The sequence below is a fragment of the Lepisosteus platostomus genome, chromosome 12 (assembly GCF_059453375.1).
Source record: "Lepisosteus platostomus isolate fLepPlt1 chromosome 12, fLepPlt1.hap1, whole genome shotgun sequence".
Lineage (NCBI taxonomy): Eukaryota > Metazoa > Chordata > Actinopteri > Semionotiformes > Lepisosteidae > Lepisosteus > Lepisosteus platostomus.
The window spans coordinates 42,616,097-42,638,497 of NC_142622.1; the positions used below are offsets into that span (position 1 = coordinate 42,616,097).

The following is a 22,401-nucleotide window of genomic DNA, read 5'->3' on the forward strand; positions in this document are numbered from 1 at the left end:
TGTACAGGGGTAATAGGGGTGCCCGTTTAGTCAGAATAGGTTTTCAATCTCCAGTCGGTGCCAGCTGGGTCTCCACAGAAAGACCAAGGAGGCCAAATGCTCTCTATTCAAGATGCACCAAATAGCCCACAATAGGATCTCTTTTCCATATTTGCAGGAATTGTCCTTTCTGTTTTATAATTAGCTTTTATTTTTCAACTGGAGTTCTGGCTGAGGCTGATGTCAGTGACTTGCTGAACAGGTCTCCAAAGGGGGGTGAAATCGGTGCAGATGCTTCAGAGATGCACTAGAAACAGACTTTCATGGGGCTACGCATTGCAGGTTTATGAACTTGACAAACTTGATATGACTGTGGTTTGTAAAGACTTCAGCTTTGGTTGCAAACTGGTAACAATATTATGTACATTATTTAGCAGTATTTCACCCCAAACTTAAACCTCTCAAATCAAAACGGTAACCCTGTAAACCTGCCTTCAGTTTTTAAATCTTTCTTTGACCAGGTGGCGGTGTACCACATTTTATTGATGTTTATGTGATACATTGCGTGAAGGGTGAAGCACTCAAGGGTTTGCTGTTTTTCAATTTCGCGATGAAGCAAAAATAAAGAACTGAATAACTAACACCTGAAAAGGCTCCACAGCTGGAATATTGTCTCTCTTCCTTTCGCCACTGAATGAGTGTTTACCTGTTCCTTTGCAGCCTACGCAAAATACAAATGTGCTTGTGATACTGAATGGAACCTGGACAGAAAGTTAAACAAAGGCCAGTAAAAGCATTCTTGATTAATTTTTCCTCCTGCAATTTTTGATGGGGAAAAAGTCCCTTTGTGCATTAAGATTTCCTGCTTCTCAGAAAAGTGTTCTTGAGCTGAATGTGAAAGCCCTAGTGCTTCTACTTCCGTATTTTTTACAACTTCCCCTTTCTTTTGTGTTTGTGGTCATAAGGCAGAGAAAAAGAAAAAAAAAACACCAACCTATGTAACACTTTGAAAGCAATGAAAATTATTATAGCTTAAAAGTATTAGTTAAACCATACATTTTATTTCTTAAATCATTAACTATGCTTTTTGTACAGTTCTGAGTGTACGCACACTCTGTCAGTCAGAAAGCAAAAGATAAAAGAAGTATTATATTAAAATACAATATAGGTGCTGTACAATACAGACATCATGAAGTGGTCACCAGTGTTTCTTGAAGTCCTTGATGTTGGACATGCTTAACCATAAATTATAACCTTTCTGCGGCTTATATTGAACTTAGCTTAGAATACACACACAGCTTACCGAATACAAAATATTTCTCGCAGTAAACTTGGGAGCTAATTTTAATTATTGCACTACACCAAGGAGCAAAAAGGTGAACTTCTGAATTTATTTATTTCAGGTTCAGAGAAATATAGAGAGCCCACTGGACAAAGGTATTCTCACTTCTTGTACAGTCCAATCGTGTTGTAAGTTTAGAGAAATATCAGATTTGTTAGGATCATTTTGATATGCATTTTGTATGTTGACATCCTTTCTATGTTAACTGGTGTTTTTGAATGACTTTTGTCCCATGTTCAAAGTACAATATAGCTATATCTTGCTTTTTGTTGGCATTTCCCAGATTGTGCTGCCTCAAGTACATTGAAAATATAATTTTTGCTTAAATGAATACCTTTTACATATATTGTAATTTTTCTGTTTCACTTTTCTTTTATTTGCAATATAAGAATGAAAGCTTTGCATTTTAAATAACCTCTTTTGGTGCCTTATTTTCAAATATATAAGCACATTATAACATTTCATAGCACTTATGCAAATGACAAATAAACTGAAATGAAATAATTTCAACTGATTTCTTACATTTATAAATGCCTTCAGTTGTAGGTTGCTTCTTGCTGGAGGACACAAGAGGTAATGAAATTATTTAGTATTATGCCTGTAAAATGGGAAATTACTTTCACAGGCTTGTCAGAAGGTCAGCAGACCTGCAGTTACTGTCATGAAGATATATTCTTTCATAAAAGAGTTTGATCATTCTGCAAACGTTTTTTTTTCTTCATATTTTGGAGCACCATTCTTGACGCTGTAATTTACAAATAATTTTCCCTTACACTTCTTGTATATTTCGCTTTAAGGTCCTCAGGGGGTGTTTTTACCTTTTGGTTTTCTTATTTTCTCCTTTGAAATGCCCCATCCAGTTTTACAGTGGTGGTTTACGTTCGGTTTGCGATTTGTAGAAGAGGAAAAAAAAACTTTCCGCAAAGACCTCCTGAAGCTTTGTAATTCGAAGCCGAACACCCACCTTCTCCAGTCCTGCCCTCACCGCCCACCCGCCACACACTAGTGAAGTACGACTTGAAATCACATTACCCTGGAAACCCCCATACATCACACCTACTGTAGCTGCCCACCTCCACTGAAACTGTTCTTCTTGTCTGAAGAGACACGTTTGTTTCTGTTAATACTTGAACTACCTGTCTTAAACTCCGTTTTAAAGCAAGGGCATTCCATGTGAGCAAAAACTATGTTTCTGTCTTTTTTCATTCTCTTTTCTTAGCCTTTGTGTTTTTTATGTATGGCTGCAGTGGAGCTTTAGAAAGATTATGTCTGAACCACGTTTTGTGGAAAGGGTTTTTTTTTCTCCTCACTTGTACTGCAGATGATTGTTGGTAACTAAAAGCCACCAAGCTTTCACTTGTGACCGGAGCCAGACGTGAACTCTGGGCATCTGAGATCAAAGATCAGTTAGTTAAATTAAGCCACCTAACCCTTTGGAAAGGGCCCATTTTTAATGCATGATAGGGCACCTAAAGATAGAAAGCTTTCTTTAGAACTTCACAGTTTTTTTTCTATGGGGTTTATACAGCTAACCTGTATAAACCTGCTAACCTGCGGAATTAGCCCAGCTGAGAGAGCAATAACATATCCCTCTCTCTATCTCTGTCTTTGCTTTCCTCATGATAAGCCATGCGACTCTCGCAGTTTAAAGCTGGTATCAGCTGCCAGGGTTTCCCTTCAGCACGTATGTTACATACGTCGCAGTAATCCGTTTGAGGTTGTATTCAGGAGCACGCGGTGCCTCTCATCGGATCTTAACTTCAGGTATGTTTTGCTTCCCGTTCACTTCACTGAGCAAAGTTGTAACCAAGGATTTTGCAGCGGCTTTTAATTGTACCTCAGTAGATGGGGTCTGTGAAAGTGGCATAGTGCAAGTGTCAGCCCTCCCCCCCCCACTTTGGTGACACAATGTCTGTTTTTGACTGGTCCAAACTGGAAAAAAAAAATGTCAGGCTTTTATTATGAAGGGTAGAGCATTTTCAGAGTGCGTGTTTCTATGAATGGCAGTGATATCATGATGTCTGCAGTGTTTTCCGTTCTTCACTTTTCCCCAGCCGCTCAAGTGTAGAAATACATCACCTGCCTTGTTTGTTTATCCGAATATTTACCACTAATTAGTTGGCTGTCATTTGATTTGGCTCAAGTGCAGAAACGCCTTATCCTCCTCAGCAGCAACTGTGGAAAGATGGTAAAAGCAAAGGACTTGCTCAGCATTTTCAAACAGGATATGAAGTAGCAGCCCTGCCTAGTCAGTGCACCCAAGCGGGGCAACAGGTATGTTTGTTCCGCAGTATCTGTCACCTTATTGAGGATTTTGCATGATGGTGAAAATGACATTGGCTTACAGCGCATGTCATCGTCACCTGGCAGGAGCGAAGTTTGACATGACTGTTTCTCTGTGCCTTGGGATGTGGCACTACTTTTGGCTTTGTGGTTGTGTACGTCCCTGTAATTGAGCTTGAAATTTTCTGCCTCGCAAAAAGTAAAACATTTGGTTGCCAGAAGCCGTCCAGGTGAAATGAGCTCAGTCTTAATATATGTTTTTGGGGTTTTCAGTTCTTTAAAGCTGTCAGAGTATGTTTAGGCAGGGTTTATGGTACTCATTGCCGACATTACCTGTTTTATACATAATATAAGATCACTTTATTATCCCTATACAATTTCTTGCATTAGGAATTCGTCTTTACGCAGACCCCAACTTGCTCTCCATAATCTTGCCTATTCTTCCTGGTAAAATTGCGACAGTTCTGCCAAATTCTTTGGGGAGTTTTGATGGACTGCAATCTTCATGTATTGCCATAACCTTTCTATTGGTTTCAACTCAGGACTTTGTCTGGATTTTTCTAACTGTTAATTGTTTCTGAAATAAGATAAGATAAGATCACTTTATTGGCCATATACAATTTTAGGAATTTGTCTTTTCGCATACCCCAGCTTGCTCTCCATGAGACACAGAAGCACAGACAGGGAGAGAAGCTTGGGGTCAGAGCACAGGGTCAGCCATTGTACAGCGCCCCTGGAACAGCTGGGGTTAAGGAACTTGGTCAGGGGCCCAACGGAGTAGGATTCCTCTGCCGGCCGCAGGATTTGAACCAGCAACTTTCCAGCCACAGGCGCAGATCCTTATCCACAGAGCCACCGCTCCGCCTGTGTATCTATATAGCTTGACAGCCTGACATTAAGGCAACTGATCCTGTACGTTCTCTATTAGTATTACTGATCCCTGTCCTGGCCAATGAGATGTAGTGGTGCTGTAGCTGTAATGTGCTACTTAGCATTAAAATGAGTACAACATTTTTGAAAAACGAGTTTGGGAAGGCCATTGTTCGTCTGCCTTTCTAGATGGCTCTTCCGAGACAGAATTTTCCTGCTGTAGGTTTTTAATGAATTTATTTTTTATTTTTAAAATCTGTAAGTAGATATTGTCAATTTTGTGAACATTTTGTCGGATGGCAGTGTAAAGGCTTTTTGCAGTAAAAGGGAAGGTTGTTACACTGGTAAATGCAGGGACGTTAAGTGTACTAACTTTGTAACACCTCAAAGAATGCATTGTAACACATTCACTAAACTGAAGAAACTCTGATTTCTGTCACTCCTCAGGCAAGGAACTGATGCATTGCGGGTTGTTTTCTGTGCTTGTCTTGAGTTTCCTGTCTAAGAAATTGGACATAAACAGATTTGTCTTAAAAGAAGGTGTTATTCTAGCACAAAGGGCTCTGGTAACCAACAGCCATAGAGTAGCAGAAAGACATTACAGATTACTTAATGTATTGTTATATTATGTATTAAGTGGACATTTCATGATTAGGTTGGAGCCTAATGGTGCTCATTTGTTTCTTTCATCAAAGAGCTGAATTTCAATAGAAATTTGCATTATATTTGTTACCTTTAATGGAATTTTCTCTCATAGCACAAAGCCGTTTTAAATATGATGCATTCTAACAGTATTTGAATATATACTGATTCTACACCAGCAGAACCCTCTTGAGTGAATTGCTTCTTTGTCCTTTATTCGCAGGTAGTATACATTGTTTTATTTCAGCAGAAACTACACAGTCTCTCTGACATTTATTCACCTACCTAACTCTTTCATTGTATTTTAAAAACATTAAAATACTTTTTCCAAGGATGTCTTGACACTCCATTTGTTGTGCATATACAGTAAGAGCCCTTGTACAATTTGGCCATGCAACTAATACATGTTAATTACAGGCATGTAGAAAGCTGATAGTTCTTTACTAGTACCATGTTTGCTGTTTCTGGTAATAAACGAGTCTTCATTACTGCTTAGTAGTGATTCCCTCCACAGTTTGGTTACTGGTATTTGTTGCATCAAATTTAATTATTTTTTTCAACTAGCAAAACTTCTTTTTCCCCATTCCTTTGGTCCATTTTTTAACAGTTAATGTGGCTCCAAGCCCAATATTGGCCCAATAACCAGCTATATTCTGGTTCAACCCTGATCCAATCAGACCCTGTTTTTTTTCCACATGGTGAAATCTCTGCCTGGTGCACTCTCGCTGCACACTTCACAAGCCAGGGATATCTTTTTTTTTTAACCCAACCAGTAATGGAAAGAAAGCATAGCCCCGACGCTTCCTGATGATAACTGTGCAAAGACAGAACGTGCACGTTTAACATTCTCCTTAACCTCTTGAAGGATTAGCATGTGTCTTAGATCTGTGGCAGTTGGTCATTTACATAACATCTCAACAAGGTGAATAAATAAAGGAAGCCAGCAGAGCTGGCTGCAAGGGCAGATGGATCTGTCTTGCGCTGACCGAGCCTCCTGACACCATGCTGGAGCCTTGGTTGACTGGGAGCCCAGAAAGAAGGGAGCTCCCCACTGAGCTACTGGCACCTCTTCCTGCAGCACACAATGTGCTTTGGCCATGTCCCATCTACATCCTGACCAGGCCCAAGTTTGTTTCGCTTCTTCGATCTGGAAACCTCCAAGCTCCAAGCTGGTGCGTGCTCAGATATGCCAGTAAAGGGACAAGGGATAAGTGGGATAAGAATCGTCTTTAGCTTTCACCGCAGGATCGTTTATTGTCGTAAAGGGGAAAGAAGTGACGAGGACGAGGACGTTTCTTTCTAGTTAGAAGTCCCGATGGTTCTTGAGCCGGGGGGGTTTTGCTCTTGTAGAGACACAGAGTTTGGAGTGGAAACGAGCGTAGGAAATGTACAGTAGCCGTGCGTACATTGTAATTGAAAAAGGAAGAAATAGAAAAGAATCCAGTCTTGCTACCACCTAAAGACTGTAGCTCCAGTTGCATTGCTTTGTTAGCAAAGTTATTAACGGTTGTTTGCTCCTCCAGGAGTAGTACTGTGAGCATTGTGCTGTTATGTTTTGAAGGATATGCAGGGTGTAGAGAAACTCTTTTTGATGAAACTGAGAGTGGGATGGGACAGTTAAGTGCGCACCTTGGCTGAGTTCAGTTATTTCCTCTATGACTAAGCCGCACAAAGTTCTGATGGTTACCCCTCTCCACCCCACACATACGGCCTTGTGAGTCATTGGACTGATTTGATTTGTAATACTGTGTGGTTTGTTTATCCTCCTAACCTACTGGATCTGAATTTTGAATGACTTGAAATACTTAAATGTCTTGTAGAGAGTTGTTTATGGGTTGAAAATGAACTGTGTGGATGCAGTCAATTGGTACATTGTAGAAAGAAAAACAAATATTCCCCCACAGAAAGACTTTTCATGCCAATAGATGACAGCGTCCAGACCTTGTGTCTGTCCAGAAATGCTTAAAAAGCACTGCTACTTAGAATCTGGAAGATCCAAATGATATATTGGAGACCCTTGTCGATCTCTGCCTGTGCTTTCATCTGTCCATTTCCTCACTGCGTGACCAGTGGCTGTGTTTTCCCTTATGAGTTTGAGAGCAACCAAGAATGAGAGAGATGAAGAAACATTTAGACAGATTAAAGGCGTGAGTAACTTGCAATGCCATATGCTCTCGATTCCAGAAACTGTTATTCCTCAACCTTAGCTTCTTGGAGTCGATCCCATGCTGTTCTAAGGAAATGAGGATCCTGAAATTCCAAAGTGCTCTGATGGGTATCGCCAGAATATTATACTGTGCACTGTAAAAAAGTATAATCTACTTCTTAATTGCCTGCCTTTCTGTTCTGGAAAAAACATTTCTGGCAGGTATTGTGTGGTTACATTTGAACTTAAACTACCATGCCCACTTTTCATCAAATAGGGTAAATTGTGATGTCTTCAAATGTTAAAGTATGAAACATATTATTAACAAACATATATTCTATGGCGTACATCTATTCTGTGCCTTATTGTTAGATATATATGGACTATATAGGGACTATAGGGGAAGAATATATTTATTATTCAAAATGTGTTTTAATTGGACATGCATTTAGTCAGCTGGCTCATGTAGTTTTGTAACTGATGGCTCTCCATCATTAGTTTATCATAACAACAAATGACGAAAAGTATATGAATGACTTATTCTGTTAAAAAAGTATTTGATTTGCAGAGAAAAAGAATATACTTGAAAAGACAAATTAAAGCTGTCATTTTAGATGTTAATTTAATATCACAGATGAATGTTAAACTGTCATACACAGCCTGGAAGACAGGATAGTCCCTAGTTTATCTTACCATAATAGTGTTATGTGATATTGTAATATATATTGGCGTTAATTTAAAATACAAAGATATATTCTGTACACAACACATAACAAAGCTTTTTAAGCCTTCACTGCCTCTGTAAAGTTAGGGGCATACATTTTATCATGAAGCCAAAATGTGACTAGATAATGTTTTAACTTTAAATGTCAGAATGACATAGTACAACAAGGTCTTCAAGATGGTGTCATATCTTGTGAATATTTGCAAAATATTGTTGAATGGGGAAATCCATTTTAATTGTGCAAGAAACGTAGAGAGCATACAGCTTTGTGATATACTTACAGCTTTCCTCACAAACCTTTAAACTTTAACTGGTCATGAAAAATCCCAGGGCGTTTCTCGAAAAGAGTAGGGGTGTTACCCCGGCGTCCTGGCCAAATTTTCCATTGGCCTTTACCAGTCATGGCCTCCTAATAATCCCCATCTCTGAACTGGCTTCATCACTCTGCTCTCCTCCCCACTGAGAGCTGGTGTGTGGGGAGAGTACTGGCGCACTATGGCTGCCGTCGCATCATCCAGGTGGGGCTGCACACTGGTGGAGGTGGAGGGGATCCCCATTACCTGTAAAGCACTTTGAGTGGAGTGTCCAGAAAAGCACTATATAAATGTTAGCAATTAATTATTATTATTATGATTATGATTATGATTATGATTATGATTATGATTATTATTATTATTATTATTATTATATTCTGTCAAACAAGTTCCCTGAAGTCTGCAGTAGAGCAATAGCTTGGCCTTCCTGTGTCATCCTACCTGAATCCATGTGATTTTCACTTCTGGGAATACCCAAAATGTCAAGTGTTCCTGATTGATCTGCACACTTATTGAGAATATAATGGCAGTGTTTGAACAAGTTTAAATGTTCAGTTTAACCAGATATATCAGAGACTGATATAAATTGAAAAGTGAATTTGTGAAAAGTTGATCGAAGGATTTCATGTTTTTAAAAACAAATAGTGTAGCCTGTATTATTTTTTAATATTTCTGTCCAGAAATCAGTCCAGACAAGAGCATCCAGAAAAATTTCTTAGGGGCTTAAGTGAATGACCCATACTAACGGGAGCAGGAACTGAACCTTTTTGGTCTTGAATAAAGACTACATGTAATTAGAATTATCTAGCGTGGTGACAGACTCAGCCTTGAGCATTTCTTCAGAATGAACAGTGAAATATGAAGCAGGGGGCACAGTTGGAAACTACATGGACGAACATCCTTCTCCCGGTTATATGCTGGTCCCACAGAAACAAGTACAAAGGTTACAAGTAACAATATAACTAAATTAATTAATAATGTGAGAATATCAAAATATCCTGTAGCATGTAATGAGTTTCAGGTCTAAAAGTGAAGTGAAGACTCATATCTGAAACACACAGCTTGAATACTCAGCCTGTGTCTTGCAGAGCGTAGAAAGGAGCTATGAACTCACATGAAAGTTTAAAAATCGAAGTAGATTTACAACCAGACTTCTTTGAAGTTTGTAAAGTATGTAGATTTAGGCGATTTAATGAAAACAAAATGGTGTTTGTCTCAACCATTCTTTTCGCTGTTTCCAGTAAGGTGCAAGTTATTTTTGTTTTCATTTCGATCCGAAACCTGATAAAGGAGAAGCAAGCCTCAAGTATTTGCTTGGTAAGACCGTTAAAAACTACATCTATTGTTAAAGATGGAACAAACTTGTATAGCAAGGTAAATTGTTCAGTGCTGTTGTGTTGGATATTCTTCATGTCCTGCAAAAAGTTGCATTTCTTGCATAAAGCTTTTAAGCTGAAGGCCACAGAGGGGTTTGGAAAGGCTAATTTGTCCGTGTCTCTAGACAGCAGATCAACCAGATTAATCGGTCCTCTACCCCAGCACTTCCAAATTGTAATAACTCTTTAATAATCTGTGTAGAGCAGATCATTGTGGAATGACATAAAAACACCCTCTCTGGCATACTGAAGATGCAGATATTTGATTATTTGTTAATTTAAAAGTAAGATCAGGAATATTGATTTCTACTTGACTGGAGAGCTGATTTAGTTTGAATATCAGCTTGATCTTAATAAGGTGAGAATTAATTGACTTGGATGTGTTAGATATTCAGCAATGTCAAGTGAACCATGATCAATCTAGGGAGACTGTCATAGTACCGATGTTATAAATATCAAAGAGCTTATTCACAGTACCGTGTAATAATGTCTCTTGTTCAACACTAGTACATACAATGTGTATGCCTTATTAAACATCTTACAATGGAGTTTTTGAATTTCTTTTGTGTTAATTTTGCTTTATGTTATAAGGCGTTTCTTTTTTTCCTTATAACAAAGGGTACTGGACTTAAATAATGCTAAATGAGAACCAAATTTGCTGTTGTCTCTATATTTTTTCCTAAAGTGGTTGTGAGCGCTTTTTAAAAAGGTGTTAATTTGAGCCTTTTTACACCATGATGAGATTGAAGACTAATAATCGTAAGTAATAGTATATTCTTTACACTAAAAATTGCCAGTGTCTGGGATAGGCTATCAGGTGGTGAAACTCGGTTTGCTGGATCCATTTCTGTAGCAGCCTGTTAGCACTGTTTGAACCACGAGCCTAATGGCTTTTGGCTGTGTTTCAGTGCTAAACCTGCACCTCTGAAACCATACCTAATTTTTTATGTGCAGTAAATATTTCAAGTGGTGTTTCGTTCACTTCTCAAAGGCATCTGGTGCACTTCGTTTGTTTAGTTGCACAAGACAGAAAACTGAAGACCTCAAAACGCAGTGATTGCTTGAGATCACAAATATAAGCAGTAAAAACACACACTCAGAGACCGATTTAGCTTCAAGGCAATAGGTTTTGGGTGCAGGAGCACTATGATTCACCAGCAGAGAAGTGTCTGTTTCAGCAGTGAAAAGGTACATATTGGGAATGGCCAGGAGTGGAATTGCCTGTCATCTCTGGACAGCCTTGGTATGGTTAGGTATCACATTGATGACATGGCATTAAAAAGGAAGTACAAGTTTATGCATCCCGATCCGTAATTGTCTGCTGCACTTATGTAGTTTTCTTTGCCTTTGTGCTTTAAAAATTGCAAGGTGTGGCTTTAAAAGATCTGCTTGCAAGGAATTCAAGAAGAATGCAACACTTAGCTTACTATTTGTGTGTGACCTGCACAGCTGCTTACATGTAAAACAGTTCATCCTCATGGGTTTAGAGTTCATTTTCTGCATGTGCTATTGCATGTTTTTTTTACTTTAGTTACTGTATACTGGGCTTAGAAGAGCATTCTGGTAGCATGACAAAGGAAGCTGCTGTTTCTTGTTTATTAGCGACATTGTTTTCCCTTTATTTATGCTATTAAGAACGACGCAGTACTTCTAGTTTGCAGATCTTCCTGCATCTTCATTTTCAAGGTGAATCTTTGCTTCCAAACTAAGTTTTGACACGTCTGCTAGTCGGAAAAGTACCTTATGTTAGGAGCAGATGGAATTAGCAGCAAATGTGTTAAGGCTTTGGAAGTGTTGTTGCAATCAAGCCTGCCTTTTCAGAAATGTTGAAATTGTTATACACCAGGACTTTTTACATTTTTATCAGAGGCCATACAAAGATCAGTTGACTTTGTGCTTTTTAACAAGAGTGGGGTAATATTATCTGGTGAGTAACTAGACACCACGTGAAACTAGATTTAGTTGCATGAGGAGCTTTATAGAAACATCCTGTTAATACTGGCCTATTTATGTGCTGAGCGCATTCTGGAATTTGCCTGAAATATTGTTTTCCTAGACTGCGCATTGGTGAGGAACCAGAGGGCTAGTGACCCTCAAGTACTGATGCATTACTCTTTGTAAGAAGCAGTGCTTTTCTGTGTGAGTGTTTATATTACCTCTCGAGTATTTTCACCATAATCGAAAGAGCTTCTTCAGATATCCTAAATAATGACGGAGCGAAGAAAGAGTGGGTTCTTGAATGAGATCTACAAATTGGCATGCGTTTTTTTTTTTTCCGCCTTCTAAGGTGCCCAGAACCTCTTGACTGCTGATTACCATTTGTTAATGAGCGTAAGGGTTTATCTTTTTTTTTTTTACTCCCTTTTTTCTGCTTTTATTGTTCCTTAGCCCTCCGTCTGATGGATAAAGGTGTGCTGTTAATGGAGAACTGCAGATACAAGTAATTAAAGCAGCAGGGGGCTTGTATGTGCTGTGGCCTGACGCCCTTTCACTCTCTCTCCCCGTCATTCGTGTGCATTGATTATTATGTCGCTATATAGCCGGAGGCAGTTTTGTCACATTCTAATGATGCCTTTCTTACACAGGCCTGTGTCCCACCAGCCTGGGACAAGTCGTGCCAGTGAGGCCCCCCTTTTGTGCCGTCCCTCCCTCTTTTGCCCCCACAACGTTGCCTCCGTCACCAATCACCGCTGGCGAGGAGCCCAGCTTGGACCTCCCGCGGCGTGGAGGCTGCGCGACTTGATTTTTCTTTTCAGCAGCCCCGAAGACATTGATTATTGCAGAAGGCTCTCTATACTCAGGTGTCTTAGGGGCTAGAGGGGAAATAACAAATGATTATTAACTCATTACGTTAACCGTTTGGGTTTTTTTTTTGTGCAGATGTGCAATATAAGCTCTTGGTTTCCCGGGAAGCTCTTTCTGTTGATGCTTTCTGTAAACTTTGGTGTTACACTTGGCCTCAGCCATTTTGTTATTTCTGTACCACGCTGGGGAGTGCTGGTAATACAGTAAATCCTTGTTTGCTATATAAGCCCTATTGGTCTTTTTAAGCAGTATATTTTTATTGTAATCATAGGTTAAGTAAAGTATCACTTTGATACACAGGGTATGACATGTAATGTCTGTATTGATTCTCTAGTTCGGTTTTAGTAATTAGCTGTTAGGTTAGGAGTACAGTGAAAAAGGCAGTGTTTGCCTGGGTGTGCACCTGTTTGCCTATAGGAATATGGGAGGACATGGATAATAAGCTACTAAAAGCAAAAACAATGAAAACAGTGCATTGTGACGCTGATACTTCTGTGATAAAACTGATAAAACTGAGACCCTGCATCATTAAGTTCTGCTAAAAACATTTCTGTTGTCTGAAAGGATTCAGCTCCACTGAACACCAGATAAATGAATACAGAATTTGTGGAAATATTTGTCAAATTCCCCTGCAAAAGAAAGGAGGTTTTGCTCCTGTTTTACCAGGAAGAATAATCCATTCAAGTAGTAAATATGCAGTATGGTGCTTGGAGGCTAGTTGTGATCTTCAGCCCATAAGAGGTGCAATCGTCTGTCCATGTAGCTCACAGCACCCAGACATGTGCTGTTGATTTTATATCACTGCCTGGAAATGTGCATATTTGTTAAAACACACTGCCTTAAATTTTCTTTAAATTATCTTCCGCTTGAGAAGTGCATTAATGTACAAAGTAGACCTTTCGCAACTCTGAGCATTAACAGTTGATGTAACGGTTCAATAAAAAATCCCCCTGTTTCAGAATTTTTTACCTTCCAAACACTGAGAAAGTTTGCTTTTTGCATTCACACTGTTATGAAGTTGCTAGCTGTGTATGTGGAACCATTTTTAGGCACTGTGCAACACAAAACATGAAATGGAAGATTTTGATATGGTATATTTGGCATATATAATAATTTAATAGCACAAATTGTTTTGGTGAGAGAAGATGAGGATTTTCTTCAGTTGTAGAATTCATATTTCTGTTTATGAATGATTCAGTTTAGTAAAATTAGCTTCTGGTTGTCTTATTTTACAGTCCATAACATTATTGATTAATAACTAGATTATAACCAATGCATGTATGCCAGAGGAACTGCATCAAAACAGTTACTGAACCATAAAAATATCTATAGTGCATGTTGCAGTACATGGTGTAGGATGGTAAAACTAAGATTTGTTTTAGTGGATGATAAAAAGCTTCAAGATTTTCAGTAAAGCAGTAAAGTGCCTGAAGAATGCTAAAACTATTATACAGTATATGCATAGTTCTGTTTCAAGCACAGTTTAGATTATAGTACAGCTGTTTTATCATAATGGGTTTTTTATTTACAATCAAAAAATGTTTTGCATATTTAGGGCACTGTTGTGATTTTCTTTACATGATAGGCTCCGATTTGACTAAATTCACATTTTTGAAAGTCAATCACAATGTGAAACTAATAAGAACAAAACTGCAAGTAAACCTCAGTCGACAGAATGATGCACAATGCAAAACAGCTTCCTGAAGATCAGAGAAAGCACGCTGGTGTCTGAAAATGTTGCTCATCGGCTGTTGTTTTTCATCTCACTGAATACTTTTGGTTTTAAACAGTCAGCCACTGATTACAAAAACTTGCTTTGCCTACCTAAAAAATCCCTGCCTTCAGTTTTGGTCTTGCTGTGGTTGCTTTTTTATATTTGGAATGGAATCCTTCATTGTCTTACTGTTCTGTCTCATAGAGTACATAGAGTACATAGAGCTCATCCCGCATTGAAAGCTGGATAGTTTGGTGTTCCCCATGATACTGTCTTGGGACCCTTGCTGTTTAGTGTGTATATATGCCACCTCTTGGTGATATCATGAGAAAGTTTAAAGCAGGCTTGACTTCAGTGCCGATGATACACAGGTTTGCGTGTTGCCGAACTCCAGACCCAGGGCACTGGCTGTCCTCACGGGGCATCTAAGTGAAGTACAGGCGTTGATGAACTCTAAAGTGTTGAAATTAAATCTAGATGAAACAGTGATACTGTTGATAAACGTATATATATGACTCTGTTATTTAATTGATTAGAAGTGAGTAATCTACCCTGGACTGGCGTCTTGTCCAGAGAGTATTCTCCCTTTTGTCCAGTGATTGTAGGAATAGACTCCAGCCCCCCCCCACCACCCTGTATTGGATAAAGCAGCTAGGAAATGCCTGAATGAATGACGCAGATTAATTATCAGCTGTATTGCGCAATGAAGTGTGCAATATACTGTAGCTGAGAAATTGCACAGTTCTACGTTGCTCATGTGGGTGCTTCCCTGTGCTGGTGAATGAGGTAGAATCTCTCCTAAGCTGGGAAATGCTTTTGGACCTCTTGGGATGAGGAGTACTGTATGAAGATGCAAAGAGTTAACACTCACCTGTAAGAACCAGTAATATTTAGCCAATTGTGGCTGAGTACAGTCGACCTGGTTTTCAGAATTCCTTCGGTGTGATTGGAAAGGATCGTGTTGTTAAGAACAGTGGAGTGTGTACTGTCTAGTCTTTTTTCTGGCCTTTCCCTTGCTTTTTCCTGACTCCAAGTCCTGTACATCCAAGTCTAAGACTGAGAAATGGCTAAGACATGGATAATAACCTCAGAAGCACAAGTAGTAGTTGATGTGCCTGATGCCAGGACGCAGGGGGTGTGGAAGGACTGAGGATTTCTGGGACAGAAGAACCTGTCTCCGGGGGTCTGTGCAGTGTGTGAGACATTCTGGGGCTTAGTCTGGTTTGTAGAAAGACTGGGACTTTGGGCTCAAGCACAATGGAATTTATAAACAAGCCTGTGTACCCTGGATGATTTCATGTATCCAAGGTACTGTAGGACAGCTTAAGCTGGAGAGCATGACGTGATACCAAAAGTTTTCTTATTCAAGCATGACAATAATGAAACCACTGGAGTTCTTAATTAGATTAGTTGCAGCATATGGTTTTTGAAATTGGTTTGTGGAATTAGCAGCAACATCTCTGCAAACAAATGAAACTGTTTTATTAATGTGTTTTTAGAAACAACAGAGAGAGGAACCTAATTAAAGTCTACGAGTGAAACCTGTGACAGAGGGTGAAGGATGAGAGCCTTCAACCCCCTCTGTTACGTATTTTAAAATGTAACCTATGCATCTGAATCTTGAGGGAGTTCTTGAGAAATCATATTTCAGTTGTGTTACCTACTTTGTCAAGATTCTTTCCTTTTTAGTAGTTTAGGTTACCCTTTCAGTCTATTAGCAATCACGGCTTCAGAAACTGATACCTTTTACAAATAAGTTTCACAGCTGAAACAGTCAACCATCATCATACTAAGTCACCAAACTAAGTCACCCCTTTTCTTTAATCAGTGTTACTACATAGAGTTGTCTGCTTTTATTAATCATTGCAATTTCCCTCTGCTTACACATTAATAACCTCATCTCATTAGCTCCTGTTCCCACTACAGTATCGTACACATCAGCTTTTTACGATTTCTTACCTGCACTTCTGTGAATCAAAGAATTGACGACAATAGACTAAATCACAGTGTCACCTCAGTAATGGCTGACAGCTGAATTCCATCTTTTATGTTTCTGTGAGCCACAATCCACGATCTATTGCAATACATTCTGTGGAGTTTGAATCCAGACAAATTCAAACCATTTTTTTTCCCACCACTCTTAATGAGACCCGAAGAAAAAACCTTCAGCTTATATAGTAAAAGCTTGTATAGCCGACATTCATTAACTTTCACTGTCGAGAAGTAAACTCTCGGTTAGTTCATTCCTCTTTTAATGACCTCTCCGTTTTTTTTCTTTTTGTATAGTACGTTAAACATGTTTTTAGAATTTTCTGTTTTTCATAAAAGAACTATAGGTGTTTCTCCTTTGACAAATGAAATTGAGCAACACGTGCAGTATCAAGAGAAAATATAATGGATTTTTTTTAATTGACAAACTGTTGATAGTGTCGAACAGAGAAAAATCGAATTATACGGATTGTTCCCGTCCTTAATCAGCTTTATCTCGTAGATAACATATTTCTAGTAAGTTGCCTTTGGATTCATTTTTAGTAAGAGGTATATATTCCGTGAGGGGGCAGATATTTTTAAATATGGTTTGATGAAAACAAACAAAACAAGAAAACAATCAGTCCCGCCCTGTGTACAGTGTGCCTGCCTAACCGCTTGCTCTGGACTGGCTGCCTGAGCCATCTGTTGAGCAAAAGGAAATTAGGAGCTGGGAGATAAGAACCTATTGATACTTCTTTTGAAATCTGGGGCTCTCGTGGTCGCCCACCGTTCTTAAAATGGAAAGGCAGGAGATGAGAATGTGTGAGAGTGCAGGGAGCCACTGAGCTAATGATACTTTTCATGTTTGATCTGTTTCAGCCTTTAGCCAGTGCTGCAAGAAGAGTGGCTTTCTCATGGTCCTGAAGTGTCGCGAGGAGAACTCGGCGCTGAAGGAGTGCCTAACGGCTTAGTAAGTGCACCCCGATGCCCAGGGTCGTTTATCTTGCGCCGCAAAATTGTATTTTCGTTCTTACTTTCACAAAAGACGACGAGAGTCCAAAGTTCGGGTTCCTCCTTGGGGGATTTTAATACTTGCACCTCCGGGGAGATGAGAGGGACATTTCCAGTTCATTTTGCTGACTGTTGGAGTGGGTGAAGGAGGGCCGCCCTCCACTTCTCTGTACCCATCCACCCGTTGATCTTGTTATCATCATACCTCAGCCAGCTTCATACCGAACTCCCAGCAGCCTTGTACGTAACTCAGATTCAAAGCACTTCTCAGATGGACAGTACCAGATGGTTCGACACACTGGACTGGAGTCCCACGGGTCTGCTTAGCGGGCATATGAATGAATCGGAACATTTATAGACGAAGCGGTGGAAAAAAACATAAAGAAGGAAACGTTGTCCATTGATAGGGCTTGGCTTTGGCTGTTCCTGTTGTCCCTTACCTTAGTTTAAACTTGCGTCTATATGAGTTGAAGTTTTAAAAGTAAATCATTGTCTTCACATTCATTGCCCGCCATTTGAAATAGACGAATGTTCAGCTGGAGTGCTCGTGCCTCTGCCTGAAGCTGCCCAAGAGAAACGAAGAGGACGACATGCCTGTTTTTCAAAATGCAGAGATTGGAAGGCTCTTATAGAAGGATCTAATTAGAATTCATTAACCGAAGGGTGTGAAGAGTCAGTCCTCTAGGATGGAATATGCTTCACGCGCCAAAAGATCAGCACCGATGACTGTCTGACATAGTTGAACAAAACTCCTCAGTTTGTTTTTAGTCTTCAGATTCAGATTCCACAGCAGCAGATCAGCGTAAAAAAGTTAAGAAAACATGATCAATTGTCAGCTTTAAAAAGTTTAATCTACACAGCATGGATTAGTGGTCTTGTTTCACGTTATTTTAAACACCTCAGCACGAAAAAAGATTTTTAGAATGACAAATGCCAATTGGAATCAGCATGGCAGAATTACGTAGGTGATTCAGGTCAGGGTAATTTTCCATCTCACCCTGAGGAATGCTGAAGGTGTTACAGGCTCCCAGTTAATGTCACTAAGTCTTTGACTTAAACAGTAAGAACTTGGTGTCTCATGTGGGGTATTTTTGGCGTCTTCATGATTCTGCCAGCACAGAGAACAGGACGCTAGAGTTTTTGATTGGCGCTTAGTCCCCTTAGAGGTTCTCTCGATGGAGAAGCGCAGCCTGAGGTTTTCCCATCAGGTGAATCCTTTTTCAAAGCAAAGGGTGAAAGAGTTAAAAAGAGAAGGAAGAAAAAAGTGTAAAGGAGTGTGTTAGCGGGTTGTTCCAATCCTTTTCTCACACATTTATAAACTGTAATTGCATTTCACGTTGAAGTTAAATCTGTTGAGGTTTGTTCAGAAAATTGTATCGCACAATCACTGGTTTGTTGGTGCACATTAAACTGTAAAAAGTGGGGTTTTTGTGGTTGGCTGGATGAAGAGATTCAGGAATACTAACGTTGTTTTAATCTTATTCTGCTTTATTCCCTTCATAGCTATAAAGATCCAGCATTTTACGAAGAATGCAAACAGGAGTATTTGAAAGAAAAAGAGGATTTTCAAAGGACTGGAATTTCTGCTAAAAACAGAAAACAGAAGCTTCCCACAAGTATGTAGGTCTTAGGTTTGCTGGGAGGTTTGTAGTCACAAACAGTAGGTGGGTTTGGAATTGAGAGGAGAATGTAGTGGTAATGGTCTTCAAATGTATTCCTGTAGCCTGGATTTCTTTCTTTAAATCTTTCTGTCTGTCTTTCATTTGATCCTCGGCCTGATTTGAGCTGATAAAGTTATTTATGGTCTGGACTTTAAAACCTCTGGGTTGAAAATCCTTTCTCACTTGTCTGTAAAACACTTTGCATCCATTTTTATTTCAATATGAACCATACCTATAAAATGTTTTCTGTTGTATTTATCTTAAATCATTTGTGTTTTTTTTCTGAAGAAGGAAACAGCACATTGACATTCTCACAAGCATATTTCAGAATTAGGTCATTTTGGAGATATTTATATTAATATATATTCATCTCTAACACATTTTTCTATTTAAAAAATGCTGCAGATTCATATGCTGGAAAATACTTTATAAATATGGGCAAAGATCAGTAATAAAATATAATATCTTTGTAAGGAATGTTTCTGTTCCTTACTGCCAAGTAGATTACCCTACATCAAAAAAGCATTGTTTTCAAGCAGTGTTGCAGAATCACACTGTGCTTGAAATGTCTGTGACTTATCAAGGGGAAAGATGTAGGAAACCGTTGGCTGGAATATTTAAAAGAAAAGAAGAAGAAACACGCCATCAAGTTCAAATAAACATGTCTACTTTTTTCATTTTAGAAACCTAAGCCTCGCCTTGTAAGTGTGTTTTATCAGAGCGAACATTTTGGAAGTATAAATTAATTTCACCCCAGCTAAAGTGATAATTAACTTTTCAGGACCATTAAAAGCTTTGCATCAAAGAGTAGAGGGTGCTGATGTGCTAATTACTTAAAAACACAAGGAAAAAGTAAACTTTGATGTAGCCTTAGGTTTATTAATAGAGTCTTGGCCCTTTTATTAAGCTTTTACATCTTTTCATTATGGGAAATTATACATTAAGATAATTTCTCAATCACTTAGCAATTTCTCTGCCATCGAAAATAACATGTAAAGATTGTGACTTTATTTCTGAGGCTAAATTGAAGTCCTGACGTGTGCTGGTGTGGTTCAGTATGCAGTGGCACAGAAGGAGAATAAGACAGTTAGAGACCTAGTTCGCTGAGGGAATGGGGAGAATAACAGAAGGCCTGTGTGTGACCCAGAGCCCAAAAGAATTGCAAACCGAATGGACACATGGACAAAAACGAACTGATACAGTTCACAAAGAACCGTGCGCGAGGAGGGGAAGCCGGCACATAAAATCTGTACCCGTCAAGGTGTATATAATTAAAAATGAAGCTGTAAATATTCGTACAAAATCAAACGACAGTTAGCACATAGGGAGTTATGGCTCTGTAATTAATTGTGTGTCAGATTTTCATCATGAACAATTTATTATACAATGAGATATGGTGTTACTTTGCACATGAAACGTGAAATTTTGGCTGGGTTTTTGGAAATTTTAGGCATCCTCAAGCTTGTGGAGATCAGTGCGTATTTGCTTGGAATCTTCTTAGTCTTTACATCAAGAGTCTTGAATTTCTGTAAGAGAGATGGTATAGAGACCTTGACACTGGACAAATCAACAAAACCGCTAATCTGATTTTGCTCTTTGTGCTTCTGAGATGATAAAACTATACATCAGTACAGATGAAAGTTTATTATAGTGAACAAAAACACTTACAGTAGGAGTGTCTTTTTAAAATGGACACACAGAAGCGTGTTAATGTGGTGCGGTAACCTTTGTGCATTTGAGAAGAAAAGATCAATAAAAAGGATAAGAGAATGATTCTGAGAATGACTCCTGTCTTTACTTTTTCATAAAAGCAAATTTAAACTTTACGGCCATGGTGGCATACCTCCAGTATTAACTTTAAGGTTTTAGGTGAACATTGATTCAAAGTTAAGAAATACTGTTTGGTTTATGCGTGGTGTCTGATCAAAAGTCATGAAGCTGCAGTTGACAATGTACAGAAAGAACATTCCAAGTTATTGAAACGAACCGATGCAGTAGCTTGCAAAGTTAGTTCTTCTCTGGGAAGCAAATTTGTATTATTACACATTCAACATTTTGTATTAAAAGCAGTGAAATTTCACAAATGACAATCTGCGTAGTTTAGTCCTCCTTTGGCGCTAGAGTGTGGAATTAATTTCACAGCAGTCTGAAGTGGTTACTATCACCACCTGGTTGCACATTTTGTGGAGTGGCTGCTAATGTGCTATACAGCATGAAAAGAAAGTTCACGTCATTCCTGCCACTAGACCCAATGCAAACTCAACACTAACTGAACTCAGCTCAACTCAATTTACTGAAGGAGCATGATGCTACTGTTTGAAGGCAACACAGAATTAGAGGCTGGATTATCGGTTTTGTGGAAAACAAAAAATGGTTTGAGTTTTTCTGATATGAAGTTGAATGTTTCATGCTTAGATTTCTGCACAATTTCATGCACAATTTCCTGCCCAGCAATCTAGTTCTCTTATCTGTAAGACCCCTGAATATGGTGTTGTACTTTTTTTTGTAAAACTGTCAACACTTTTCCCCTGCTTGCTTTACTTACTTGTGGTTTGTCACCCACAGAGTTTAGACAGAACTTACTGCATGATATCTTACGAATATTCTGAAGGGCTGGATCTTTGCAATTCATTTTTTCCCTTTTTCAGAATAAGTAACTTGACGTCCATTGCACATGATAGCACAATGAGCTTCAATTTTTCCATGATTTCTAATGCCGTTAAATTCTGCCCCTTGCTTGCAGAGGTTATGTTTTCGTAACAGGTGGTAAAAAGTGGTAAAAAGAAGTGTTTTTGTGAACGAGGTACAAGAGCTTGTGCCGTACAGTTTTCGTATTGTGAAATATCCACATGCATCAACTGAAACTAAGGTCTTAAGAGCATTAAAAGAATGGATGTCTCATTAACAAAGGCAAATCATTTTGGATTGGTTGATAGCCTAAATATATCAGTCAAGATTTTCATGTTTTCCCACTCACATTTGCACAAAAGGACAAGTGAATTCACTTGTCAATAGCAGTGAAATTAACCAGAAATTGTACAACATCCTCACCCTCATCACAAAAGGCATTTTCTTCCTAGAGTATTTTACCCTTCACGGTAAGAGACAGGTGTTTGTTTTTGATTGGAAAGTTACAAAATTCTGAATGATTTATCAGAAATTGTCGATAATCATTCAATACACAAATTATGCAGTGTAATGAACAAGGTTTGTCTGAACCAGCTGTCTTTAAATTTTTCAGCGCATCTATCCACACATTCTAAGAAATAGGAACACATCTGATGTCATATATCTAAGCTATATTTCCTGTAGATATGTGACTTTCCATTATACATACTAGGGTGGCTGAGCCCCATTAAGATGTAAACTCAGAATATTAGAATATTGGAAAATAAAATTATTCTTAAATAAACATTTGAATATTACATTATTATAAAGAAAAAAGTCTTTGGTATGTTCGTCACTGTGGAATGAGTAAAAAAATAACCATTTTCTCCGGCAGGGAGACGGGCTCGTTTAATCTGCTGCTATATTTTACAGTACTGTGTTCAACCAAGAAAACT

The 22,401-nt window shown here is 38.8% G+C and overlaps 1 protein-coding gene across 3 annotated transcripts in view; it reads left to right on the plus strand.

Moving 5' to 3' along the window:
• cmc1 (C-x(9)-C motif containing 1) overlaps window positions 1–20,620 on the plus strand; it is a 30,197-nt gene extending 9,577 nt beyond the window's left edge. For 2 of the 3 annotated variants that reach the window (XM_088602077.1, XM_088602078.1), the window contains one exon: window positions 12,262–17,139. In XM_088602077.1, coding sequence (XP_088458203.1) covers window positions 12,262–12,419 — 158 coding nt within the window. In that variant the 3' untranslated portion in view covers window positions 12,420–17,139. Of the gene's footprint in view, window positions 1–12,261; window positions 17,140–18,680 lie in introns of those variants that run through there. The other variant, XM_088602076.1, reaches the window with a different exon arrangement.
• The last annotated feature ends 1,781 nt before the right edge of the window (window positions 20,621–22,401 follow it).